The sequence below is a fragment of the Panthera pardus genome, unplaced genomic scaffold, assembly GCF_024362965.1.
Source record: "Panthera pardus isolate Hobbes unplaced genomic scaffold, ASM2436296v1 HiC_scaffold_26, whole genome shotgun sequence".
NCBI lineage: Eukaryota > Metazoa > Chordata > Mammalia > Carnivora > Felidae > Panthera > Panthera pardus.
The window spans coordinates 4,900,967-4,927,931 of NW_026526832.1; the positions used below are offsets into that span (position 1 = coordinate 4,900,967).

The 26,965-nt window shown below is 49.8% G+C and overlaps 1 protein-coding gene and 1 long non-coding RNA gene across 2 annotated transcripts in view; one reads left to right on the forward strand and one right to left on the reverse strand.

Annotated features, from left to right (window-relative positions):
• ACOXL (acyl-CoA oxidase like) overlaps window positions 1-26,965 on the reverse strand; it is a 338,167-nt gene that overhangs the window by 54,623 nt on the left and 256,579 nt on the right. The window contains 2 exon segments of the mRNA XM_053890962.1: window positions 7,144-7,214; window positions 23,928-24,015. Of these exon segments, the coding sequence (XP_053746937.1) occupies window positions 7,144-7,214; window positions 23,928-24,015 (159 nt within the window).
• Window positions 18,742-21,051, forward strand: LOC109264849 (uncharacterized). The gene is made up of 2 exons (XR_002078899.2): window positions 18,742-19,001; window positions 20,659-21,051. It is a non-coding gene; the product is annotated as an uncharacterized LOC109264849 (long non-coding RNA).

The window sequence follows — 26,965 nt, forward strand, 5'->3', positions numbered from 1 at the left end:
AAGGATGAGGGCCAGGTCTTATTGGTATTAGCACCCCCAGAGCCTAGCACGGTGCCTGGCACAAAATAGGCATTCACAAACGTTTACGAAGAGGGACTGTGATAGGTACCCGCAGAAAGTCACCAAAATAACCCTTCTGTTGACTTACGGCGAAGCCTGAAATCCTACCATTAGGTATGTGTTCCTTTGGGTTAGAAAGTTAGTCCTCTGCACCAAAGATCCCCTCCCACAGTTAGTGTTTCACTGGGTGGGATAATCATCACTGAGATTGTGGGGGGCAGGTTTGAGATGAGCCCCCTCAGAACCTTGGCACTGACTTGGAGCTTGTGACGAGGGTACCGGGATTGAAGAGGGGGAAGGCATGCCGGGGCATTGACGGCCCACACGGGTTACAGGCACGAGAGAAAACCACCGATTGCTGGAACACTAGGTCTGAAACTTGATTGCTACGTCCCTGGTAGTTCTGGTCCTTTATTAAACATAAAAACAAACAAACAAACCAGAAACCTATTCTTCAAGTGAGCCAGGTACTAGAAAAACCCTACCTGTTTCTCTTAGAAACACTGTCAGCCACGTGCTTACTTCTTTCCACGAGGCCCTGGCTTGCGAGCAGCAGAGAAGGCGGCAGGAAAGCAACAGGGGCTATACGGACTGAAGTTCAACACTGCAGACAGACCCTGCCACCCTTCAACAATCTGTGCCAAAGGACTGCCGACAGGGATTGGCGCTGTTCACCCCGGATGGGGTTTGGAGACGCAGTCAGGTCCCAAGTGAGAATGCTGTTCCTTCTGTGTGGGAGGCCTGCTCCCAGGACCAGCCCCAGATGACGGAGCGGTGGCCGTGGGCACGCGTAGCACACACACAGGATGTTTGCTCTGCTGGTTGCTCAGGGGCCCAGGGCGCTCTCAAAGGCAAGGGGCTATGACAGGGTGGGTCCATAGGCATTAAAAAGCCCTCCTGCAGAAAGGAGGGCATCACTGTCCTCCCAGAGCTCTCGGTGGGAGGTACTTGGCTGCTAGGTCGGGTGCTTAAACTAGCTACCACCTACACGTGTTGAGAAAAGCAAGAAAGAGCAGTTAGAATGCAGGAAAAAGGGAAAAACCCCACCTCGCCCACTTGACAGGCTCAAACTGCTGCTGCCAGCCGCCTGCGAGGCAGGGACAGTCCCCAGCGAACGCTCTGCTTAGATACTGGGGTTGCCGTGGCGAGCACCCCATCGGAGCTGAAGCGGCTGCGGCCTTGCCTACAGGGCAAGAGCTGACAGAGAGACCCTGCAAGGACGCCTCGGCCATTCCAGAAGCCGAATGGCTCCGTGTCTGCCCCTTGAGCCCAGCGACGTGGAGGGGAGTGAGCAGGGTAAAGAGGGGACTGTGAGAGAAGTGAAGCAGAAAGACTCTTTGTGACAATGACAATTTAAGGAACGCTAGATAACCGGCCTGCTGGGTGTTTCTAAACCTTCTGCGGGGAGGTGAGTCAGTGGAGCGGTCATGTGGAAAATCCCCTTTCTCCTCAACGCATCCCCATTCCCAGGCTAAGCTAAACACTAGTTCGGGCCAGGCCAGGACCCCACCAGGCTAGGAGAAAACGCCTGTTTCTGGAAAGCAGCTGGATTTGAGTACCCTGGGAGGACTGACAGGTTGGGTCAGGCCACTCACTTGACAGCTTTTGGTTTCAAGGAGGACTCAAGGGTGTCCAAGCTGCTAGCACATCATTAGACAGAGAAAGGGCTCGATCTGGCCAGATCACAGTGCGGGGGGGTGGCACGTGGCAGGGAGCCTGGGCACCCCTCTTTCCACAGCTGTCCGGTTGCCCCTGTGCATTTGGGGGGCAATATTAATACGTGGCGGCGGGGGGGGGGGCGCCTGGGTGGCTCAGTCGGTTGAGCGTCCGACTTCAGCTCAGGTCACGATCTCGCGGTCCGTGGGTTCGAGCCCCGCATCGGGCTCTGGGCTGACGGCTCGGAGCCTGGAGCCTGCTTCCGATTCTGTGTCTCCCTCTCTCTCTGCCCCTCCCCCGTTCATGCTCTGTCTCTCTCTGTCTCAAAAATAAATAAATGTTAAAAAAAAAAATTAAAAAAAGAAAATACTCGGCAGCTGGTAAGCAATGCTAAGGAGGCTTCCGGCAGCACTCCAGCCAGCACACCTGTGGGCAGGGGCTACTTCCCGGGGAATCGGCTCTGTGGGTTTTCTCGACTTCGGCCTCGGCGCCTGGCAACCGTGTCCACCGACTCTGGCGGGTCCCTGCACGTGCCAGCCAGACGGCCGGCAGCTATTAAAACTGCTCTGCTTGTGTCCTCAGACCGAGGCGTCACCCGCCTTGCCACAGACAGTCAGCCCCTCCTGCCAGCACTCCACGGAGGATGAGCTGGGGAATCGTTGCTGCTGGCACCACAGTCCTGCAAAAGGTCTGCAATTTGGGGAGATGAGATTCAAGGTGTGTTATTTATCTTCATGCAGGCAGCTCGGTTCTTGTTACTGTTTTCTGCAGTACACGTGGTATGATATCGGCTCTCCCCCACAGAAAAGGCTACCTTGAACTTCACGTGGTACCTCTAGCTAGAGCCCTTCGTCAGAGAGGTCCACCCAGGCCTCTGCCGGGGGCTGCGGTGGGAGGAATGTGCCAGGTACCCACTCAGCATCACTGGAGTGAGGAAGCCTTGTTCTACTGTCTTGCTCCAGTTGTAACAGACCAGGCAAAGCTTCTTCAACTAGCTCTTGTCTCCTGATCCAGGAAAGCAGCATTTACCAGGAAGGGCCACCTTCCGCTGCACATCCTTCCTGCTTTTCCAAGGGAAGCGGGGAGGCACGGCAGGTGATTGCCTCAGGAAGTTTCCGTCCCAGTGAGGATCCTTGCTGGGGCTGCTGTCTCCTACCCAAATTGGAAATGACTGCTGCCAGGTGTGTAAGAAACTCCCTGGAGGACGGAATGAGGAAGTGTGATCGTTTATGTGTGATTTAGAAAATGAAGGTCCAAATGCAGATTGGCAGCGAGAGGTCTGTCTTCCTGACAACTTCCATCACTGAAAGGAGGGCGCAATCTTTAAGAAGTGACAATCGTTGGGGGGGGGGAGTGGGGACAAGGAGCATCTGGACCAACTCTGAGAGGGATGCCTCATAGGCAAGCTTGATCCATTTGATTTAAAGAAGGGACTTCGGACTTGATGCAGAAATAGGCTAATCAAATGCCCTGATGTGCCTGGGATCGTCCCATTTTATGCCAGCCACCCAAGTTTAATTTTCAGTGGTGCCTCCTTTCACTTTCAAAATGTCCAGACATGGCTGATAGGTTCTATGATCACCCTAGGCCAAAGGAGAGGAAAAGAGAGAGAGAAAGAGAGAGTGAGCTATGGCTGGACATGAATCCAGAAGAGTGACAAGTAGGACGTGGGATTCTGAGAAAGTTCATTTTGCTGAGCCTGAAGGAAGGGCAGGCAGTAGAGGTTGGCTCATTCTCAAGCATGTTTAGAGTCACGGGCTGGCGGGCAATGTCGGGGCATAGATTGAGAGGGTGGATGCTGGAAGGGTCTCCCAGGGAATCTAATTCACTTCCGCTTTCACCACAAGGGGACACTGGGCTAAAAGAGAGAGGTGACCTGTCTGTGATCACACCGGGTTCCCAGCAAAGTGGGAACCAGACTTGTCCCTGGAGGGTCAAGTCCAGGTGCTGTGTTCTGGGTGAGAGGGAACGGGATGTCTCTGAGGGCTGCTGCCGGGGATTAATAGCTATATGGCAGGTGGCATGGCAGCTCCCGAGCAGGGGGAGTCACAGGCCACGCTGTGGTTCCGGGGCTGAGGAGGAAGGACAGAGACAGGTGAGGGCCACACCTGCTGGGCACGAGTGGGTGTGGGACTGGAGGGCAGGTCTGGAGCCACAACAGAGTGGTGGGTGGAGTCGAGGGGTAACCCAGCTCTCCAGGGCAGTGCCTGCAAGGGGCCGAAGAGATGAACTGGTCAGTAGAACTAAGAACCAGTGAAGAAACAGGTTGGTATGGACATGAATGGGGTCAGATAAGTAATTTATAGAACTGACATCTTTTCTTTGCTTCAGATTGTAGTGAAACCGAACAGAGAGGCAAACCCTGATAACAGTTGTCTTATCTTTTAATACCTCCTTCCTACCCCTTAACAGGGCTGCAGTGGTGGGAAAATCGCAAGTCAGTAAGAGCCCTGACCTCTGCTTGGTAGATGGGGAAACTGAATCATGGAGAAGCCAGCTCCCTTCCGTCTGATGGTACTCTCTGCAGATGGGGTGTGATTAACAACAAGCCACAAGAGCGGTTCCACCAGCCAGCCACAACAGTACATTCTGTGGTTTCATTGCAGTCTGACCTCCCATGCGGCTCGGGTGTGGTGGAGGGGGTGAGGTGGTAGACTTTTCTGTGAATCTACTTATCTGGATGGAAGTCCCGGCAAGAGGCCCAGCTTGAGGCTCCAGAGACGTGGCTTTCGGTCCCCGTTCTGCTGCCTGCTAACTAGCGGTGCGGAGATGGAGCGTCACTTCTCCTCCCTCGCCGACTCTTCCTGGTTGTCAGATGAAGCCTCTGGTCTCGGCCGCCTCCCAAGTCTCAACCCCTGGCTCTGTTTTTCCAGGGATATCCGACCTTGGCTCAAGCGGTATCTGACCTGGGCTGGGCACCCTCACAGCTCTGAATGAGATCGTTGGCCTTAGATCTTAATGATCTCTGACAATGTAGGGATACAAAGTATCCAATGTTGACAATGTAGGGATAACAACGCACTGCGTGCAAAGTATCGTTTAAAGAAAAAAAAAAACAACCCAGCATATTTGGTTCAGATTTACAGTTTTTGCCTCCAGCAACCTTTCACCCAATGACGTTGAATGAACTGTCGAAGTTTATGGCAGACCATCTTCAAAGTGAATGGCTCACCCCCGTAAACATATCCTGGACTGCAGGCTGGTCGTAGTTGGAATGATCTACTGTCACCCTGAGCAAGTTCTCCCACATAACATCTACAAAAATCCTGCACACCACTGTCACACCCACATGGTGCTCTCTGATATGTGACATTAGAAACCTCAATCTCCTGAAAAAAAAATCGTACAGTAGTTTCAGTATATATGAACCGAGCACACATTTTGTTCAGTGAAACTTCTTTGATGTTGCCTGTTCAAATACCTGCAAATATTGAGAAAACACCCACAGACGTCGTCCTCGGCTGCCACCGTATGGTTTGCAGAAACCAACAGGGAAGGCATGAAATACTGAAGGTCACTGGAGATCGTGCACCTTCCAGGACACCTCAGGCTCTCTGAACCCTCCTCTACCACCTGCAGCTGCTAGTATCTGAGCAAATGTTCCAGAGAAGCTGGCCGGGGGCAGTAGGAGAGTCAGAAGGAAGGCGAGAAACTGAAAGGAGAAGCAGGATTTTGGTGGTATCGCTTTCCACCCTTACGCTATTGACTTGAAGAAGTTCAGGGTCACTGGGGCATCGCAGGTCCCCGGCGGTACCAAGCAGCACACAGCAGTGCGTCCAGCACACCGAAGCACAGCAGGGAAGGGAAAAGGGGGGATAGATGGATAGGAGAACAACAAGAGGGAAGCAGGAAGGAGCAGATGGCTGGAGAAAACACTGGACAGAACAGGAAGGAAGGGCCACGAGGCTCCGTGCCCATGTACCTTGAATAGTGACTGGGGGTAAAGAGGTGAGTGTCTGGGGCCCAAGGGCTGCGTCAAGGCCACAGAAACACAGTACACACTGGGAGGAAAGTCCTTGGGGAATAGATGTCATGACAGAAGACTGAGGGCTGACCCTGGATAACCTCAAAACACTGAGAAAAGCTTATATGCCTGCCTGTATGCCAAAGTTGGTACATTGTACCCAGGACTCTGGGGGAGCAGGTCTCCCAGACGGATCCGTTATTTGGTATCAGCACCTCTTTTTTTTTAATTTTTTATTAAAAAAAATTTTTTTTAACGTTTATTTATTTTTGAGACAGAGAGAGACAGCATGAACAGGGGAGGGGCAGAGAGAGAGGGAGACACAGAATCTGAAACAGGCTCCAGGCTCTGAGCTGTCAGCACAGAGCCCGACACGGGGCTCGAACCCACAGACCGTGAGATCATGACCTGAGTCGAAGTCGGACGCTTAACCGACCAAGCCACCCAGGCGCCCCGGCACCTCTTTATTATAAAATTAACCACACTGAAAGCTTAGGGAAAAAAAAAGGCAGACCAAAAATATCACATCTCAGGCAAATGAGCTGGAAATCCCTTAGAGTGACGCCCTCTATTTTTCCGCCCATCTCTAAAGTCGGAGGACACCTGGTATGGTGTTCAGGTGAGGGACGCAATTCCTGGGCCACATGGTTTCCTGACGGTACGGGATTGAAATGACGTCACGGAAATGCGCATGTTTCAAGGTGACTCTAAGTATAGTTTCTGGGTGAAAACACGAGTCTTAGTCATTGGTGGAAAGGTGTTGGCGTGCCTCCGTGACTTGCTGGTGTCTACTCCTCTCTGCCTTCGGAGACAGAGTTTAAATTAAATTCATGCAGGCCGCTGGCCAAGTTTTTCCACGCTTTTGGCTCACCTGGATGTACGATCTACATGTAGGTTATACCACACCTGTGCTCCTTTGTCACTCAGAGGGAAAGAACGCAACGGTTACCAAGAAATGGCGAAGCTTGTCTTCCACTCAAGGGCAAGGCATCTGTGACATGAGATGCCCGCTCCAGTGGTTTAACATGGACAGTCTCATTTGTGTGGCGCTCCCTGTGGTGACGAAAGGGAGGATGTGGCAGACACAGAACGTATGGAATCCTTTGTCTTAATTAAAAAGTGCAGCGAGAGTCATGGAATTTGGCCAAGCCTCATAAATCTGCTCAGAGAATCAAGATTCTGTCAGATAAGCTTAAATAGGACCAACTGAGCCCTCCGGAGAATTAAAAGAGATTCCCCGCTGGTAGCTGACACCCACTCCCTGTCACTTTGCTGTACTCCACGGACGGCGGTTGTGCTCATTAACCAGCAACCCTCCTACCCGCCGATGACAAGTTTATCCCCGCGGAGCACCGAATTCAGGGATGATAAATTTACTCCTGCTTGTAAAAATGAAACTCTCCTCAGGGCAGTAAAAGTGCTGCGAGCCTTTAAGGAAATCAGTACTTTGTCTGATAACCTACCTTCATTAACAAAGCCTGGTCCTCTTGCTCAGGACAGCTCCTCACTGCCAGCCAGAACTGCTCTAGAGTAACTGGAAGGGAAGAAACAGAAAAGGTGAAGGACCCCCCCTTGAGCCCCTGAGGACTCCTGGCATGGAGAAGCGCACTGGAGTTATAACAGATGCAGGGGACATGCTATGGGTCTTTCCTTGGTGATGGGATAGATAGAGGTCTCCCTGGCCCCGGGGTAGGTCAGGGCCAGCACACGGGGGCTTCTCCACCACTGTCAGGCCGGGATGATTACAGCAGAGCACATGGCCATTACCATCAACAAAGCTCTATCCTAAAGCTCTAGGAGGTCCTGGGTGTAGCCACCAATGACCAGCTGGCCCCCCGCGAAGACCATACTAACACCCCAGTTTCGTGTGATCTCCATTATTTAGCGGACCCAACTGCCTTTGTAAATTGGGCAGTGCTAAATGTTCTATCTTGGTGTTCTGTCATGATTCCCATGGACTTAAAGCCTCTCGTGGTGTGAATGTGATAATGGCCCTCAGTGTTGACTCAAACAAATCCCATAAACTCCCCTACGTATTTCAAGTCATGTTTCCCCAATCATCCTTCTCCAGCAGAATGGCAGAGAGAAAACTCAGGAAAGCTTGCAAGAAAATACTTTAAGGGTCCATTTAGATTGGCCATGCTCTAGGAATATTAATGTAGACAATTTACACCAATTACATTCCCTTTCTCCGTCACGGTGGCCTAGCTCTCACCAAAAGCCCATGTGTGTGGGCACCCCCTTTTTCTTTTGCTTGTACTCAACACCAAACCACACGCTACCTTCCCTGCATACTGTTTTGACTATATTATTTCACTTTTAAAAATGCTCCCATGAGTCCCTACCGCCCTCAGATTTAAATCTACTTCTTTTGACAGGCATTAAGATTTCAACTTTAGTCAACCATCTAGACGAGCCTATTATTTCTAGACTCAAAGTTGTGTCCGCTCTCTACCTGCCATAACTGTTTACCACTGTCTGCTGGGCACAGTCCTACCACTTGCCTTTGAGCAGAGCAAAGTTCTTCTACTGGAAGTTTGCAGCCCTGCCCATTCAAAGCCACTGACCACCTCTGGGGTCCTGCCCAACCTGCACAGAGCCCACGGGAGTGGGCAGAGATACACCCAGCTTCATGACTCAGGAAGAGTCTGGTTCCACTAATCTGACCCCAAGGATGTCCGGATGTCATGTTTACAAATGCAGATATTTTGAAGAGAACTGTATCATCAAGAATGAATTTTCATCAGGAAAGCATTGTCTGGTTAATTTTTTGTTGTGTTCAATGTTACCTAAAAAAATATAAATCTTTAGAGAGTTTTCATCTATGACTAAATTACTCTATGGTTTTAACCGTTATCACTTGTATCTTGTGCTCTTTATTTTTCCCAAGTCTAAATTTTTGCCCTTATCCAGACAAAATGTGCTCAGAACCAACAGAAGGATCGATCGGTATTGTCCACTTTATATGTATATGCCCATCCAGTCATGGCTAAAGCTGGCTAAAGCATGCCCTCCCGGCTAAAGCTCATTAATTACATTGAGTCTTAAATTATTTTAAACAATTAAAAAAAATTTTTAAGAGAGTTAAGAATTAATACGATACTTTCCCCATGAAAGGGGCTCAACAGAAACTCAGGATGAGATAAGAGCCCGACCTATGCATTCATATGATTGTGGTCTGCTCTCACCCATGTAGAACACACCAGCCCCTAAAAGACACCAAGCTCTGTTTTGGACTTTCACTGTGACATTGACCTCTATTGTCCGAGGATGAGTAAAGAATAATCTACAAATTCAGGGGCTAGGTTTTCTTTAAATTTTTTGTAATATTTATTTATTTTTGAGAGACAGAGAGAGACAGAGCATGAGCAGGGGAGGGGCAGACACACACACACACACACACACACACACACACACACACACAGAATCCACAACAGGCTCCAGGCTCTGAGCCATCAGCACAGAGCCTGATGTGGGGCTCAAACTCACAAGCCATGAGATCATGACATGAGCCGAAGTCGGACACTTAACTGACTGAGCCACCCAGGTGGTCCTGGCTAGGTTTTCTTCAGATAATCTTTTTGGAGGTAGCAATTTCATTTGGTAAAAGTTTATGCTGTGACTTGGAAACTTCTGAGCACAGGCCATGGGAACCTGAGTGTTTGTTACTTGCTTCCTTGGGGGGCTCCTAGATTCTCACCCTCACCTCCCCTCCTCTGTGATGACCCCAGAGCCATACCTCCAGCTGCCTATGGCTGGACTCCACTGCGACACTTTTCGGTGTTCACAAGATGTGGCACCCAGCCAGGTGTAGCTGTTCCTTTGAACCCTGAACATACAATCCAAACCAGTTGACTTCCATGCCTAGCTAACCCTTCCCGGAATTTTCCCATTTCTTTGTCACCGTCATGCCCCAGCCAGATCTCTGATTCTTCCTTCCTGTCGCTGAGCCTGCTGACCCTTCTTGCAAAGGTGTCTCCCTGAGGTACCCCTTTCCCATGGCACAGGTGCCACTTTGACTCCTGTACAACACTCCTGACTTGTTCCCCAGCCTTGATGCCTGGTCCCCCTCTCCGGTCGCCGTGCCCACTGCCGCCACCACAGGAAAACTAGCACGGCCATTGCTCTGCATACACTGCCTCCCCTCTGCATCTCAGCCCCTCTTCCCTGGTGCAGACCCCCCTCTGCCAGCTCCGCACTATCATTAATCCTCGGCTGGGTCCTCAACCATTCCGTCTTCTTCCCGTCTGCTCAAACCCCACCCCTTTCCTGGGCCCAACCGGTCAAGGCCGAGTCAGACAGACCTCACTGGTGGTCTTCACCACCACTCCCAGCTGCGTGTCCCTGGTCAAGCCACATGCTCTCCCTGAGCCTTAGTTTCCTCACAGTCACCTGTGGAGACTGGTGCCTGCCCAGTGGATGTGGTGGTAGGAAAAAGGGCCGTAGGCCAAGGCACAGTGCCCGGCATGGCCTGGGCCCCCGACCCTGCACCTTTGAGAAGCTTCCACTTTCCTCACCACGCTTATTTCTTCTCCACTTGATACTTTGGTGGACACATTACACACTGGATTCTTCTCTTTAAATAGTTTTTTCGGCTTATGGGTGCACATACTGCCTCGTCCGAGGAGTGAGACTGTGCACTCCATAGGTAGCCTCGGGTCTTTTCCTGAGCTCTGTTCTATGCCTGTCGTTGTCTAACATGTCCAACATCACCCACAAAAACATGCCCCGTTTTGTGGACCGAAGTGCCCTGTGGGGACACAGGACTCCATAGATGCAGTTTCCCCTTAACTGGCTGGCTCGGGTTCATGAGGCCTGCCCCTCTCACCCTGTCTATACAAGCGACAAGAGCCAACCTTGAAAACTGGGCACCAACAGCGGCAGAGCGGACCGAGTCCCAGGTTGTTTTCTCCTCGCCTTCGATGTCAGCGTGACATGTGCTCTCATGCCAACGGCAGGCTCACGGCTCACCTCCCCCAACTCCGACTTCTGCCCAACCCCAGAAGAAGAGGGAGGGTGGGCACACTGCCAGCCGCTCTCCACCAGGTCTGCATGGCCACCGGGCCTGCCTGGGCTGCCTAACCCACTGAGAAGCATCGCCACAAGGTTGACATTTCATTCCCCTCTCGCTTCCCTCTCCAGCCTTTAAATGAGAGAGAAAAAAAAAACCACCCTAAAAATGAAAGCATTTGTGGTATCTCCGTTCCTCTACCTCTGCTGCTGATTCAAGGGGCTGCCTGCCTAATGAGAAGAAGGCGGTGCGACGAAACACAGGGCTCGTGGCAGAGGCGCCAGTCTCCTTCAGAGACGCTGGGTGAGATTTTCTTGATTCCACGTCGATTGTTTTAATGGCTCTGAAGTGTCCCAGTGCAGTTCATCTCAGCAGGGGATGCAAACGCTTCCACCTGTCTGAATACAGTCAGGGTCCCCCAGTTCAACCCTTCCACTCGGTGCAACAGAAAAGATGGGCCTGACAAGAGAGGGAGAACAACAGATTTTGAGGTAAAAAGTAGCTTTGATGTGCGGGGTTGCAGTGGGGGAGCCTAGGAAAAAAAAATGACCCAGCTGAACTAAGAAAATGGTAGTTGGGGAGAACAAACTTACAGGCCAGCTTGGACTACATAAGTCTCCCCTTCTGACTGTGTGCTGTCATGGGCTGGGAGGTGAGGTCCGACAGCCTTGCCCCTGCAGCCATTTTTGAAAGGTAGACAGGACTCTGCAACATGGGAGATCCCTGAGACAAGGAAATGGTTGTACCTAGAATGTCTTTCGCTATGACATGTGAATGCAAATAAGGGGGGAAAGCAAGACAAACCAAATGCACAATAGCATTGAACTTGTTTCCTTCTGAAATATGGCCGTAAGATTGGGGAACTATCACTACGTTAGCAGGCACAAGTGACCTCGACAGATGACATAGAGGCTGTACTGCTCTCAGAATGTTCTTTCAGCTTCTCTCTCAATCCCCATGACAGGGCCCTGGAGAACTGGGGTCCTTCCCCAGGTGCCAAGCTTTAGAGAGCCTTGCTCTGCCATTCCTGTGGCTGTAGCCTTCCCTGTGTGGCAATGGGGGGTTACCTGCTTAGGGTCCGCACCCCACTTCCCAGGGTCCTGGGTTTATAGCTTGAGTCTCTTCCCTGGGAATGTACTCCATCGGTGTGCGTACCCCCAGACTCATGGGGTGCCCAAGGGGCAGCTGTTGGCAGGGGTGTAGACAGACCCTGTGTGTCTAGACTGGAGGATTCACACGGTGTGGGGTGGTTCTGGGGATGTGGACAGCTAGGGATCTGCAGGGCGGATGCTTCTCCCCATGCTGCTGAGTTCACAAAACTTCCCAGAGTCTGAGAATTGTAAATTGGAGCCTGGCTTTTCCAGATGAGTGAAGCTACATTTGTTCGGGCAGCAGGACAGGGTAGATTTTCTTCAACACTTTGCCAGCCTGTTTTATACCCTTCCCTTGGGCCCCACACGTAGAAGGGAACGCTTGTTGTGCTAGAGAATGATGCTAAAATACAGGCTCACCCAAACCTCTTCAAAACCAGGCCCGTCCATCTATCTCTGGAGAGAGGACAGCTGTCCCAGCTGTGTCTCCAGTCTGGCAGGAGAAGGAGGCTTTCACCTCACATACCTACAATGAAGATAAGGAAACCAGCCTCCTCTTAGAGGCAGAAGAAATGTGGAGGCTGACACGTGCCCCTAAACAGAAGGTTCCACCTGGGAGAGTGTGACGGCCGAGTACCCTGGGGGCTGGACACCGTGCTCTGGCACCGGGGGCAGCGGGTCCCATATCCCCAGCTCTGGCCTGAAGGCTCAGTGTCCTCCCTGGCATCGGGGGCAGCGGGTCCCATATCCCCAGCTCTGGCCTGCCTCTCCTCGGGAGCCTTGAGGGTCACGCACGCTTGGGACCCACACCTGAGGCTCCCGGTCAGCTTAGGGGTCCTCCACTTACTCTATGGCACAAAGTAGCATGCTGGTGGCTGTCCCTCAGCCCTCTCATCTCACCTGTGTCTGAAAGCCTGTACTCAGCTCTTGTAGAACTGTCACTCCTGGGCCTCTGAAGTCCCCCGCCCACCTATTCATCACAACACCACAGGGAAATGTTTACAGAGAGAGACAGAGAAACAAAAGGGCTTCATCTTTGCAGAAAGAACTCTTCTTTTGTTTTCAGGATCAACAGGGAGTTGATCCTCCTACTGTCTCCCCAGAAAAGGCCCAGCTCTTTAATGCAGCGTTCAGCCCACTCTTCCAATATTCAACCTGTTTCCTGGTCTCTCCCCTGAACACTTCCCTTCTGGTAGAACAGGCGCCTTGCCATTCCCTGAACAAGGACTTCATTTTGTCACCTTCACCTCTGTCCACACTGCAGCCTCCTCCCGGAATGCACTGCCACACTTCCAACCCCGGGATCCTATTCATACTTTAAGACCCGGTACCGAGGGAACTTCTGGAAGGCATCTCAGAGTCCCGTGATGTCTGCAAACTCCCTGGACCTCTCATGGGCTCGTCACGCTCCCCATGTACCAGGGCACGTGCATTCGCATCTTATTCCTCTACTATACTGACAAGGGTCATATGTCATCCTAGCCCAAAGTCTTGCAAACAGGAGGTCCCGAAAACTTTGGAAGCAAATAAACTGCCAAGTAATTCCGCGCCACCCCTCCTCTGAAATCTACAGGAACAGTGCTCACAGAGGGGAAGTGTGGAGGGGCAGACTGCACTTCTGTAGCAGGCAACACATCAGTTTGGCCGGGCCCTGGGTGGGAACAGCAGCGGCTTCTCTCTGCCATCTTGGAATACTTGACCCTAGTCTGAGCCATGGGAGTGAGATGTGGATAACTGGCTGCCAAGTTCTAGAGGTGGAGAGTTCCCGTGGGGAGCAGGGGCAAGGCTCTGTGTGTGGGGGGTCAAACCCTGTCTGCAGTGTCTGGACCTTGGGAGGAAGGTGGTTCTGCTCTCTCCATGCCTGTGACACCATGCTGATCTGATCTTCCTTCTCAGGGCTCTTTCCTGTGGAGCTGGTTTCAAAGGAGAGCCAGCTGTGTCTCTGGCTCAGGTCAGGTATACGGTCACCAGAGGGAGCAAGCACACTTGCCACTGATTCCCCGGATAGAGTCCTTTCAGCCTGGGGCAAACGTGGCCATTCACTCAACAAGAGACAAGGGCACAGCTCTTCTGGACTCCTCTCTCTGGAACATGCAGTCTTCCCATGTGTGGGGAGGCTGCCCACCATCAGATGGATGGGGTACTCTCTCGCTTACTCAGTGTGGCCCCCCAGCTCATCATGGCCAACAAGTGCTTCCTGAGGTAGCCATCAGTGGTGGCCACTGCCATATCTTCTCCCCAGTAGACCACCGTCCCCATGGGACTGCCCTGCCCACCAGCAGATCCCTTGTTGTAAAGACAACTCCAACAGTTGACCCTCAGCTGGAGGTCACATCCCCCATACACTGATCCATGAAGGGAACAGGAGTTGACCAATTTTGGAAAACCAAGAGCTGTGGACTCCAGATATATCTTTTAAATCAGGAAGATAATGGCCGTGATGGCCATGAGCAATTGCCTAGGGGGCAGCATCAGCCCCGATGTTCCATTTTGAGGGGTTCACCTCTCGTTTAACATAATGCTATGCTCGGGACTTGGATATCTCTATGCCTCTCAGGTCTCTCTGCCATTCCCTGTCATGGCGTCTCACCCACAGGCCTCTGGTTCCCCCAAAGCTGCACATGTCCAGGCTGGCTTTGGTCATGTCTGCTCCACCTTGGAGCCAGAACCAGCCCAGCCCTTCTCGTATCACCCTCGGTGCTTCCTCCCACCTCACCCTTCACTTCCCATCGCTCTCAAGGTCCCATAGATTCCTTCCCCATAACGTCTCCAGAATACCCCCCTCTCCAAGTCCTGCCACCATGGCTTCTCAGTTTGTACCCTCACAGCTGTGTGTTGGGCAGTCTGGCCTGGCCTCCCCTGGTCACACTTCACCTCCTACAGCCCCATCTGGTCATGCCTTCCCCCGTTCCAAATCTTTCCCAGACCTCTGCTGACTGTGCAGGGTGACAGTGAAAGTTCCCGGAATAGGCCTGCAAAGGTCCTGGGGGATTCTGACTCTTGTCCTCTACGTGTGCCCTGACACACCAAACCACAAGTGTTTTCCCAAATCATCCATGAATTTCACGCCTCCCATTCTACTCTTCCTCCTGCTTATAATGCCCTTTCCACTTCTGCAATGTAGGTAAACCTTACAAAAAGCAAGGTCTTAAATGCTGACTGCCTTGCCTGATGCTTCAATGGGGAGCCATGTGAACCCCATTACACCAGGGCTGACTTAAGTCTCTCCCCGGTTCTCCCAGAGCCTCTGTTCTATAGACACTGTCATCCCAGCTCTGCCTAATGCTCCTTGAGAGCGGGGGCCATTCCTTACTGGATCTTTCATCCTCAGAACTCACACAGTAGGCCTTCACCACATGCTTGTTGGCTGAGGATGGATGCATAAGGGACTGAAGGAAGAGTGATCTACATCCGCATTGTTTCTGAAGGATAACTGCGTAGATGCTGGACTCAGGTGGGGCAGGGCCAGATTTTAAATGCTTGAAAGCTTTAGCTTCTACGGAACATCCCGCCATTTTGTCCCATGATCCAAGGAAATAGCTCAATGCCGTTCCTTAGGACCAGCACTGTCCTCATGTTCCTTGCAGGAAAGACCAAAGCAAACTGAAGTCAAGTGTTCACAGCCATCACTGGTCCTGCACAGCTGGGACTTGAGGCACCTCTGGTGCATAGATCAGAATCGACTGTTGACAAAAGCTTTTTATAGCACTTATCAGAAAAACTCAACCACTTGTCCATAGCCTAGAATGGGTTTGCATACAATTTAAGTTGTCTTAAACTTCTCAGGAATGATGAACTATGAAATGGGCACAAGACAAGGAACTCTAGTGTTCACTGCATCACATATGAAGAAAGAGCTATTTCTAACATTGTGAAAAGCCATTTTGTTCGGCCATGTTGTGCTTTCGTGACAAGCTTACTTTCTGGTTCATGCACTTGGACCCTCCGGATCACAGCAATAAGAGATTAGGCGCCACCTGTACCAGAGGAGCTTTTTGTTACATTCTCGGGCACAGAATACTTCTCATCTAGAGTTATAAAAATCTGTGGGAATTCCTTTATTTTCCAGGCTTCCAATTAAGAGAGAATTTCGGAGTCATTTTTCAGTAGAAAAAAATTACAAGAAATAGCTTCCTCCATCTCTACTTACCCTGATGTTAAACAAACTCTCCCTGTTGAGTTTTCCACATCCACTTCGATATAGCAAGTCAGGGGTCCTACGTGTCAGTAAAGGAAGGTAAATATACTAATGGAAACCTTGCTGTTAGTTATCTAGTGATCACTTCTGCATCCAACATTCTAGGCCACTCTAAGTATATATTAAAACTTGTTACTTGATTATATCTCAGAGGATTGAACGCTCCTTTTTTTTCTCTTTGGTTCTCACATTTCTGAGTAAACGCCATCATTTTCAAGTTAATAGAGCATTATGTTTTCTCTGCAAATAAAATCCCATAACTCTCAAGCAAAGAGAGAGGCAAATTCATGAAGAGGACACACAGCACTATTTTTCCTCCTGACATTTGGGATCTACGATAGGTTAAAAATGATGTTTTTATCTCTGGTGATTTATCAAACTCCAGAGTTCATAAAAGAAAAACAGATGCACTGTAGAAAGGATACATCATCTTAATGTTTCGTTGTGACACTTTTGGTATCTGAAAAGCGTGTATATTAAAGCTCCCCCTTCCAAAAACCCACTAGTTCCTATGGTTTGCACAGTTTTTTTCTTGTTTTCAAAACACACTGAAGTGAGAACATGCCAGGAGGCACCTTAAAAAAAATTGGTCACATTTGAAACATACAGATTATTTATAGACAAAAAAAAAAAAACCCCAAAAAACTCAGAGCTGAAAGAAAATCTGGTTGTCAACAGACAGTTGCTTTTTCTATGTTTTTTTTCTGAGTTCATTTTGGTTTTTGTGTGGGTGGCTCATGTGAACTCAAAGGTTATTTGCTAAATGTTTTGTGAGATTAGGACATGTTGTCCTTTAAAATCTAAATTTAATTTATGTTTATTGCAAATATGTTTCTCTGCAGGATATGGGATGCGGGATATTTTTTTAAATATAAAATCACACCTAGAATTGCTATGAGAGTTCCTATGCTCCTACTTTTATTCAGTTTAGAAGGTATCATTCTCAATCATATTCCTAGTGGAAAACTCACAGTACAGAGTTCAGCAGTAAAAATTGTTTCTTTTTTACGTTTGTGTTGCTTTCACCTGCCAGCTTGGGTACTGATTAATCTTATTTCGAAAGGACTTAGACGCCAGAAGTTATAAAGTCGGCATGGACTGCGGATCAGATCTTTGCAGCACAAATGTAAGGTACCTCTTTCGAGCTTACAATGGGGAAAGAGAGAGGAAAATAAAAACCCACGTTTCAAAGGTGGGGAGGCCTTATTTTTGGTGCCTCTTTAGCAATGCTGAGCGACCAAATTCAGCCCCACCCAGAGCGTATGGGCCCCCCAGAGGGCAGATGGTAGCAGTCGGCTGGGATTTGAATCCTCCTGCTGTGTGACACCGGGTAATTTACTTAACCTCTCTGTGCTTAGCTTCCTCAGATGGAAATTGGGTAGACAGTAGGCCCTTCCTCGCCGTCTTGGCGGGGCATTAATGAACACTTCATTCATAACATTTTGCACGGGGCCTGATACGCTGAGCCCTCCCTCCGTGTTAGCTGTCGCCATGATTACAGGGCCCTCCTGCTTCCTTGCGTGATTTTCGTTTAATTCTCACAGAAAGCCTGTGAGACAGAAAATAGAAGACGTGCTATTCAGAGACAAACCCAGTGAGAGTAGTGAAAAGCAGTACAGGCCAACTTTAGAATATACAAAGGAAAATCTCCAGAAGTTCAAGGAGGCTGTGACTCCCATCCTCTGGTGTTTCTCTGTAGGAAGGAAAGCCCTTGGGGGGGGGGGGGGGGTTGGTGGCGGGAGAGTCTCCCTCAAAATCTGATGCCTAGAAAGCTTTTCTGAGCAAAGCGTTGGGGTTAGCCAGTCCGGGGTTGAAGCCCCCAGCTCCAAAGCTCATTTGCATGGGCTTCCAGGCAACTGGCCCTCCGCTGAGACTCAGTTTCCTCAGTGGGCTTTGTGAGCTTGTCGTAGAGACCAAAGAAATGACATGACTCTGGCATCGGGGAAACCCTCAACAGGTGGAGGCCGCTGTGATCGCTACCGGGGCTCCAGGGATAGTGACGCTTTATTAGCATCTGGGTCAAGCAGCTGAACTCTGTTCTTAACAGTCTCCTCCACAGAACAGGTATCACTCAGGAGTTAGACTCTGCTGCTTCCATTTGTCCTCTTCTTCCCAGCGCAACAGAGTCCTCAGGTCGTTTGTCATAAGATGATCTCATACGTTGTCACCTCCTTCAAAGACGAGTGAGTTAGCAGAGGTCTCCCAAGACAGCTTTCCTGAGAACACGCTCCCAGGTTTGGGGTGATCAGGGTCCTCAGGGGCTCAGACCTCTAGCGAGGCCAGTGTGACTGGCAGCATTTCTTTTTTTTTTTTTTTTTTTAATGTTTATTTATTTTTGAGAGAGAGAGTGAGAGAGAGGCAGTGAGAGACGGAGACTCAGAATCCGAAGCAGGCTCCAGGCTCCGAGCTGTCAGTACAGAGCCTGACGCGGGGCTCGAACCCACAAACCGTGAGAACATGGCCTGAGCCGAAGTCGGTCGCTCAACCGACTGAGCCACCCAGGCGCCCCAAGCATTTCCTGAGTGAACAGTACTTGGGGGTCTTTGGGTTGGGCTGACCCAAACTGCAAGTTTACCTATGCGGCCACGGGGAAAAGGCGAGGCTCCAGGGGAGAAACCCCGGCTTTATGATGATGACAGGAGCACTTTCATGATGCCGGAGAAGAGTCTTTTCGCGGACTCGCGGACGTCTGGGAGCCACGCTCTGCCCCACCCACTTTCCCAGGAGGGGAAGGGTTAGGGATGGGGTATGATGTTGGGCGGTCTGCATTATAGAACTTTCTCTTCCTGTGTCCATTTGCTCATGAGGCAATGTTGCACACTCCACCAAGGGTTTACATGCTATAATGCTTCAAGTTCAGCCAAATTTCCTCTTCTTTTCTTTTTGTGATAGCCACCATTTACGTTAGACCCAAATGCCCCCATGCTCCTCCTTAAAACCGTCTCCATTTCCCCGGGTGCCTCCCTCAGCAGGAGCCCCTGCTTTCATCTGCCTCTTGAGGGAATCTTGTGCAAGCGCAGGGTAAGTGAGTTCTCACTTCCTTTTCTCCCTGTTTCTTGCCACCTCCTGGCATTCCAGATGGCCCCTCTCCGCTGTCCCAGACTTCAGGCTTCAGGGACCCGGCGACTCCCGCAGAGGACTAGAACAGTCGTGTGGGCTCTCCCAGGCATCACGCGCTCTGAAATGGGGACCCTCAACTCCCAGCTGCACCTTTTGCTCTCAGGAACAAATGTGTCTGAGGTTCAGTCACGTGACCGGGATAGAGGGAACAGAGCCGGAAAAGCCCTTCTCTTCCCCAGCGTTAGGGCCTCCAAGATGCTGCCGTAAATTGCACCTGCCCATTCTTGGCTCCCTAGACCCCTTGTCTGCTTCTACCACCCACATATTTAATGGGTGCTAGACAAAGAGAAAGGTCAGTGTCAGGGGCAGCAGTCCCCAGAGCTCCTCCCTGCAACCCCAGACCACCTGTCAGGGCAGGCTGGACTGCTCTAAAGATAGTCCCATCCAGCAGAGGGTCCCCATGAGAAAGGAAGGCATGCAGATTGTCCCAGCCAACACAATGCCTGTGGTATCTACCCTTCCCCCTCCCCCCCCCCCCGCCAGACCTCTATCTCCAGCAACAACAGCAAAACACTGAAGAAACCTGTATTCAAAGGAGAGAGACTCTTAAGCAGGCTCAGCATGAAGCTCAATGCAGGGCTCGATCCCACAACCCTGAGATAAGGACCTGAGCTGAAATCAAGGGTCAGACACTCAACTGACTGAGCCACCCAGGTTCCCTAGTTATGGCATTTTATTTTTCTGAGCTCGAATAATGAAATACACATCCAATGAGGTGGTAAGTATATTCCCATAGTTCCTTAGAAGATGGATGGCAAGACTAATAAGAAATCAAGGTGAATGTAGTTTGTTTAAACAATAGCCTTATTAACAACAGGGGCAAATAAATGCTGATCCCATGAAGAATACTGGAACAAGCACTCGCAGATAAAATACAGAAATACATGCTTTAAGAACACATATGATCACATTTTTGTTAAGAAATAAGTCTTGTTTGGAAACAAATCATCCCTGAGAGGAGTCTGAAATTAATCTTCTGATAGCCAGACAGCCACACTATTCATACATTCCAATCACAATTACAATGCGCTCTTAATGTGAACATTCTAAATTATTAGTTACTTTATTAAGAACCAGAAAAGGGACTTCTGTGGCATAATGAGAACACCTTACAAGCTTCGAGAAGGGAAAAACCAAAAGACAACTCTGCATGGAGCTGGAGAACGTTGGATGTAATTTATGTAATGAAAGTGCTTAGTTTCTCTTTTCTGTTTAGGAATTGGTACACCCTTAGGGGTTCAGACAGCACCATGTTTCAGAACTGCTCTTTCCAGGGCAAGGTAAAAATGTGTATCATAGAAAAATAACAATTTATCATTGTAATGGTTACATCCCACTTCAGAAACCACTAGAGACTGCTTAACGTTCTTGTTTCAAACATGGTTTTCCTGAGTCTTCAGGTGACAACGGATACTGATGCCAGAAGGCTTTTTTTTTTCCATTTGTTCCTAATAAAAATGGCTAGATTCTGAGTTCATTTTCATCTGGGGTGACGTTAAGGTCTGTGCTTTCGTGGACTGATCCTTTCCTTCCCTCCTCTGTGCTCTTTCTTCGAAAGTCTCCAAAGGCAACATCTGGGTCCGGTCACCGAAGACAGATGGGCTCCCTCTACTTCGTCCCCCATCCCCGCGGGACCTCTGCCGGAGGCGCGGCATGCTATTTGAATGTAATGATATGCTGACTAAATCGTTCCTGCACGGTGCGCGCCGAGTGCATTCCTACTGTTAGAACCTATTCTGTATCTGTACAGGCCTCCTCATTATGGATGGCTTTCTCTATCTCAAAACATTCCTGGGATTTCCAGATGCTACCATTGAACAAATTCTCATTATTTTGCTTCTGTTCCTTTATACAGCCAAATGGTCCTCCTCTGACATTGCAGGGGGCCAATTTCGTAAAAATAATCACTTTTGCTACTGTGGTTATTAACCAATAAAAGGTTGAGAATCAATGTGGAGTTCTTTTGCGCGGTGGCGACATTAAATCCTCGACGTTTCCTGCCGGTGTTAAGACTTCATACACTGGAAGCTAACTTGCTTTCTCTTTCTCTTATTCTTACTCTTAAGAAACAAGCATCTAAATGTTCCATTTTGGTAATAGGAACTAAGGTTTTTTTGTAGAGTAGTAATTAACAGTAGTAACAATTTTTTATTGAACCCTAATGGATCATATCTAAGGTAAGTGCTTTCAAGTATCTTCTCAACAGCCTCAGGAGGTAAATATCACATTATCTCCATTTTGTAAATGAAGATGAGACTAAAGCTCAGAGAGGTTGATTAAACCACTCACAGTCACACAGCATGCAGAGGTAAATAAAGCCTCTGCATTCAGTTAACCTGACTCTGGAGCCCAAGTTCTCAACCCTCACACTAAACTTGATTAGGCTCTCGACAGGTGAGACGAGTGGTTCAAGGCGTAATGGTCAGTGTTTCCAAGGCAAAGGCATGAGTTCACGGATACTTTGATGCCCCCTTTCATATTTAATCCCATCTCTTAATGTTTATGTTAAGAAGTATTTCACCTGGGGGCACCTGGGTGGCTCAGTCCGTTAAAAGTCTAGCTCTTGATCGGCTCAGGTCATAATCTCACGGTTTGAGCCCCGCTCTGACCTCGAGGATACTGCTTGAGATTCTACCTCTCTTATTCTCTCTCTGCCCCTTCCCTGCTCTCTCTCTCTCTCTCTCTCTCTCTCTCTCTCTCTCAAAAAAAAGAAAAAGTTTCATCTGCTCATATCCTGGAATGGGTAATATCTGTGGTCAGTACGCAGAGGAGCAGAGGGAGGAGACCAGGTGCCGAAGCCACAGGCCCGGCACCCCTGGGAGTGGAGCTCTAAACATCTACACAGAAGGGATGACAAGACCTGGGCTGCAGGTGCCTTCAGTAGTGCTGACCCGCGTGTCGGTCGTGTGCTGCTTTATCTCCTATCAAGTTTCAGCCGGATCAACAAATCTGAAAAAATAGCCCACCAACAGAAGAGGGGTGGTTTGCATGCATTTCCTGGGGAGCGAAGCTGGTGCTGAGCTAAACAAGACAGCCCAGGCAGCAGACAGCCCACGGCCTCCAGGGTCCAGCCTCTGTGGCAGGCCGGCCAGCATGGACGCCCACATGCTCCTCCAAGAGCCATTCAGACAGTCCAGCCTTCTGCAACATTCTGACGCGAACTGAATTCCCCATGGAGATTTCCCCACAGGGCAGAGCGTGTACAGATGAGTCAGCAGTTGGGTTTTCATTTGTGACGAATAAACTGGCATTCTGGCCTATATACCTGTCACCTTTGAGTTTGATTACGGTGAGTCAATGCCCCTGAGCCTTATACAGTGGGGGCGTGTGGACAAATTAGAATTTCTGGATCTGTAAATGAGGGAGCTCAGTCCTGTGCCTTAATGACCTTTGGGAGCCTTTTGGCCTTCCTCTGTCCCTCTAAGCCCCACGCTGGCACCTCCTTTCCGGCCCCGGGGAGAAGGTGGAAGCCAATCCAAATCCGGGTGCTAATGAGGCTGTGGCTATTACAGAATGTGGTCACTGCCTGGGTGGGGAGGGAGGGTGGTGGCTGGGCGATGAGGTTGGGTAGCAGGCAGGCATTCCTGGGGTGCTGGCTTGCCTCTTCACAGAGGCCATCCAGGAACTCCACTCCACAAGATGGTGCCTGAGGACACACGAGTACTGGGAGCCAGGTCCCAGAGTTGTGGGGGTGGCCAGACCTGACCCCGCCTTCCTAGGGCCAGCGGAGAGCCTGGTGTGACGGAAAACCCTACACAGCAAACAAGCACAGAGAGAGCCTTTTTCTTTTAAGGCTTTCCCCCCATGGAGTAGGAGCGTGATGATGAATACATGAATGATTCTGGACCTTACACAACACTTTCAAGAATAATTTGCCATATCTTGGGGTGCCTGGGTGGCTCAGTCGGTTAAGTGACCGACTTTGGCTCAGGTCATGATCTCACAGCTCATGAGTTCGAGCTCACAGTTCAGAGCCTGGAGCCTACTTTGAATTCTGTGTCTTCCTCTCTCCCTGCCTCTCCCTTTTCTCTCTCTCTCTCTCAAAAATAAACATTAAAAAAATTTAAAGACAGAATAATTTGCCATGTCTTGATGGATCTTCCACCGTTCCCAAGATTTCGTTTTATCTTACTTGATTGTGTCTCTGTGGAGGTCGAGATGAACACTCATGGGTTCTCACTCTCAGCACGACTGACATCTAGGTAGGATGATTCCTTGTTGTGGGTGCTGTCACACACGGAGGGATGTTTAGCGGTGCCCCAGGCCTCCACCCACTAGCAACCCCTGCGCAGTTACGACAACAAAGAACGTCTCCAAACGGCACTAAAACGTTCCGGGGAGGGCACGATCGCCTCTGGTTGAGAACCACAGCTTTAAAAGGCTGAACCAGTTTCGTGCTAATTTGAGGATTAGGTTTAAGTAGTTGGTTGTGGTATTTGAAATCCTCCAGGCAGTGATCCTATTAAAAAAAATACCCTCGCTTCATCCGCGTGGGCACCCTCAGGCTTGTTTCTGTGGGAATGGCAGTTCCCGTTGGGCACAGGGCCACTGCTGAGGGGCCGCCGTTCGCCAGCTGCCTCCAACCGATCGAGCGTTATTGGCAACTGTCAGGTTGTGTCAGGTGCACAGTTCTTGGAGTTTAGTGTTGGGTTCTGGGTGCGTGTCGTGCGGTCAGTGCTCCTGGTAGGTTGGGAGTTATTTTGGGGCCCTGAATTCAACACCAGGGCTCAGGCTGGTGTGGGGACTGTCCTTCTTCTGCAGCCTTATTCCCACCTAACTTGCACCCCGAGTCACTCAATTACAAACACTCAACAAGAGCCAACTGGCCTCTGTGAATGCGCGCCAGAGACAGGGAGGCAACATGACGAAGACACGAGTTCCAGGCACTGAACAAGTCCTCTTTCTTGCTCGTCACCTGTCACGTTGACAGAGTAAAAATAACCACTGGTGATCTTCTCAGAGGATCAAACTCAGAAGCAAGGCAGATGGCCACTTTGCACGTTTTTCGTTCAACCTTAAGCCTGGGTGTGTTGCCAGGCTGGCCTCTCACCCACAAAGGCTATTTGTTAGATGAAGAAATGCCATAAACGTACTGCGAGTCCCGTTTACGTGTTTATAGTAAGTCCTTATTCACATCAAACACGGCCCCTACCAGCCGCCAATTCTTGAGGTGTAACAGGCGCGTAGGAAACAATCCGAAGCGGACAGCACACACACAGATAAAGTGACACGGTGTCAACTGGGTCGCTCACTGCCCGAAGCATTTCAAATACCAGAACTAACACTTCAGTCTAATCTGCAGCAAAGCCAACCTGTCTTTCCTCCCTCCTTCCTTCCGTGGTAGGCCGGTAGACTTCCATTTGTTGTCAGGTTGTTTCTCGAAAGCCTGTCACAGCTCCAGGACTGGCGTGTCGCGTCTGATGTGCGTGAGGAGGTAACAGGAGTGTGGAAACCTCACTCACAGCACCTCCACATCATCCCTCCATCTGACGGATAACGTTTGCACGTTTGCACATCTACTCTGTGTGAGACGCTCTTTCGATCACGCCTGTGGAAAGAGTTGTTTTGCTTTGGTTTTCGCTTTTGTTTGTTTGTTTGTTTAGTTGGCGGGAAGGGAGGAAATCTAACTGGAATAAGAAGGAAGAAAAGACACAAAGAGAAAGATGCCGAATCACGAAGCTGGCAGTTATCGTCATTTAGGTGGCGCTAAGGGCAGATTCTTATCTGACCAGAGAAGGGTGTTAAATTTGTCATTTCTGACTTTTCTTTGTTTCTTCTTGCCTTTTTTTTTGTTTCGAAAACCTACCAGTTTGATATTTAAATGTTTAGCGCTTGTCTTTGCTCAAAGAACTAACCCTCAAATAGAAAGTCAGACTCTGTGCATCTGTTTCCCATTTGTTTTAAACTCACACGCTGAGCCCTGTGGTTGGAAGGTAACCTGCGCCTGAAGCTCCGCGGTTCCTGCGGGGCCTGGAGGCCTCGCTTTGTCAAAGCCCTCCTGTAACAGAGCGCTTTGTCCTCCAGTGGAAAAACAGCACTGCAGAAAGCCTCTTCCCATGTATAATTTAGCGTGATCACCTGGGGCAGCAGGCAGAGTTTGGAGGGCCATGTCACATGTGCCTTGAAGTCCCCACCTAACTGGGGTGTCTTAGGATAATCCAGGGAGAGGATAACGTCTGTCTTGCTCCCGGAATCAGTATCTCTCTGTGCTGATATCAAAATTATAGCTGAAAAGGCACAGTAGAAAATGGAATTCTCAAGGAACAGGCTCTGGAGCACCTGTGGCAAAAGTGAGCACAAGAGCTGGCCAGACGCTCCCGTCCCCAAACTCTACCCGTCACACTGTGGAGGAAGACACCTGAAACTCCATGCTGGGGCCTGGTGCACAGGCTCTCCTACACATGCGTTGGCTGCCCCCCACCACCGTATAAGGAGAGAGGAAGGATAAAATATTGTGCAGATATATGTGTCCAAACAGAACGGAGGGCACTTTTAAATTTTTAAAAAAACTCAGCGTGTATAGTTAAGTCTTTCACTGGCCTGATCTAGAGAAAACCAGAAACAGACGATTGGCTCGACAACGTAGACCCTGCATGAAGAAGGGACTTCAGACGAGAAAATGCCGCAGAGGGGCCTTTACAAAACTTGCTGTGACTGCACCCCTCAAAAAGTATAAGGCAGGGGCACCTGGGTGGCTCAGTCAGTTGAGCGTCTGGCTTCGGCTTAGGTCATGATCTTGTGGTCTGTGAAGTTCGAGCCCCGCGTCGGGCTCTGTGCTGACAGCTCAGAGCCTGGAGCCTGCTTCGGATTCTGTGCCTCCCTCTCTCTCTGCCCCTCCCCCGCTCATGCTCTGTCTCTCTCTCTCTCTGTCAAAAATAAATGAAACATTAAAAAAATTTAAAAAAAAAATGGGGCGCCTGGGTGGCTTAGTCGGTTAAGCGGCCGACTTTGGCTCAGGTCATGATCTCATGGTCCGTGAGTTCAAGCCCCGTGTTGGGCTCTGATGACAGCTTACAGCCTGAAGCCTGTTTCAGATTCTGTGTCTCCCTCTCTCTGACCCTCCCCCGTTCATGCTCTGTCTCTCTGTCTCAAAAATAAATAAACGTTAAAAAAAAAAAAAAAAAGTATAAGGCAAAAAAAAAAAAAAAAGGTTCAAGTTAAGGGGAAAGGCCTCTTGAAGGCCTGCCAGCCTGCTCCTAAGTGCTTTTCCTTAGATGTTGACATCACAGTCCTGCAGCAGGACCCACTTCAGCAGGTCCAGGGTAACCTCATCTCTGCTGGCAAGTGTCCCCTTGCAGCCCTCTCCAGACAGGAAGGCTGGCATGACTTACCCCCCACTGAAGGATGATACCTAGGACTTGGAGCATGTTGATAAGAAGGCACAAGCCCAGGAGAGTGACTGACTGAGAAGTCTCCATCCCCTCGAATTGGAGTTTATTGGCAAGATATAATAGGCTGAAGCCAATCGGGGCTGCACAGTGGTCCACACGTCCAGGTGGGGCAGCCCAGGAACAGTGTGCACTGTCGAGCGGTCAAAACAAGCAGGTCAGAAGGTCAGAGTCTGGTTCAGCCTTTAAGTGTAGATTTGGTGTGAACTCCGGAGTGTCACCGCCCACAGCTATAGCCCAGCTGATAACTGCCTACGCAATGCAGAGGATTTTAAAATGTATTTATTGCACCGACAACAGAGATCATGTATCTAACCCTTTCTCCTTATAAAACCTTAGTAGGACACTTCTGGAGAGTGGAGTTTTTTTTAAATGGATGGTTGTTCTTTACTTCAAGCAGTATACCCGCTACTGAAAACTTGTGTGTAACTGAGCCCCACACAAACTAAATCCTTCTTAAGACGCACCAGACGACAG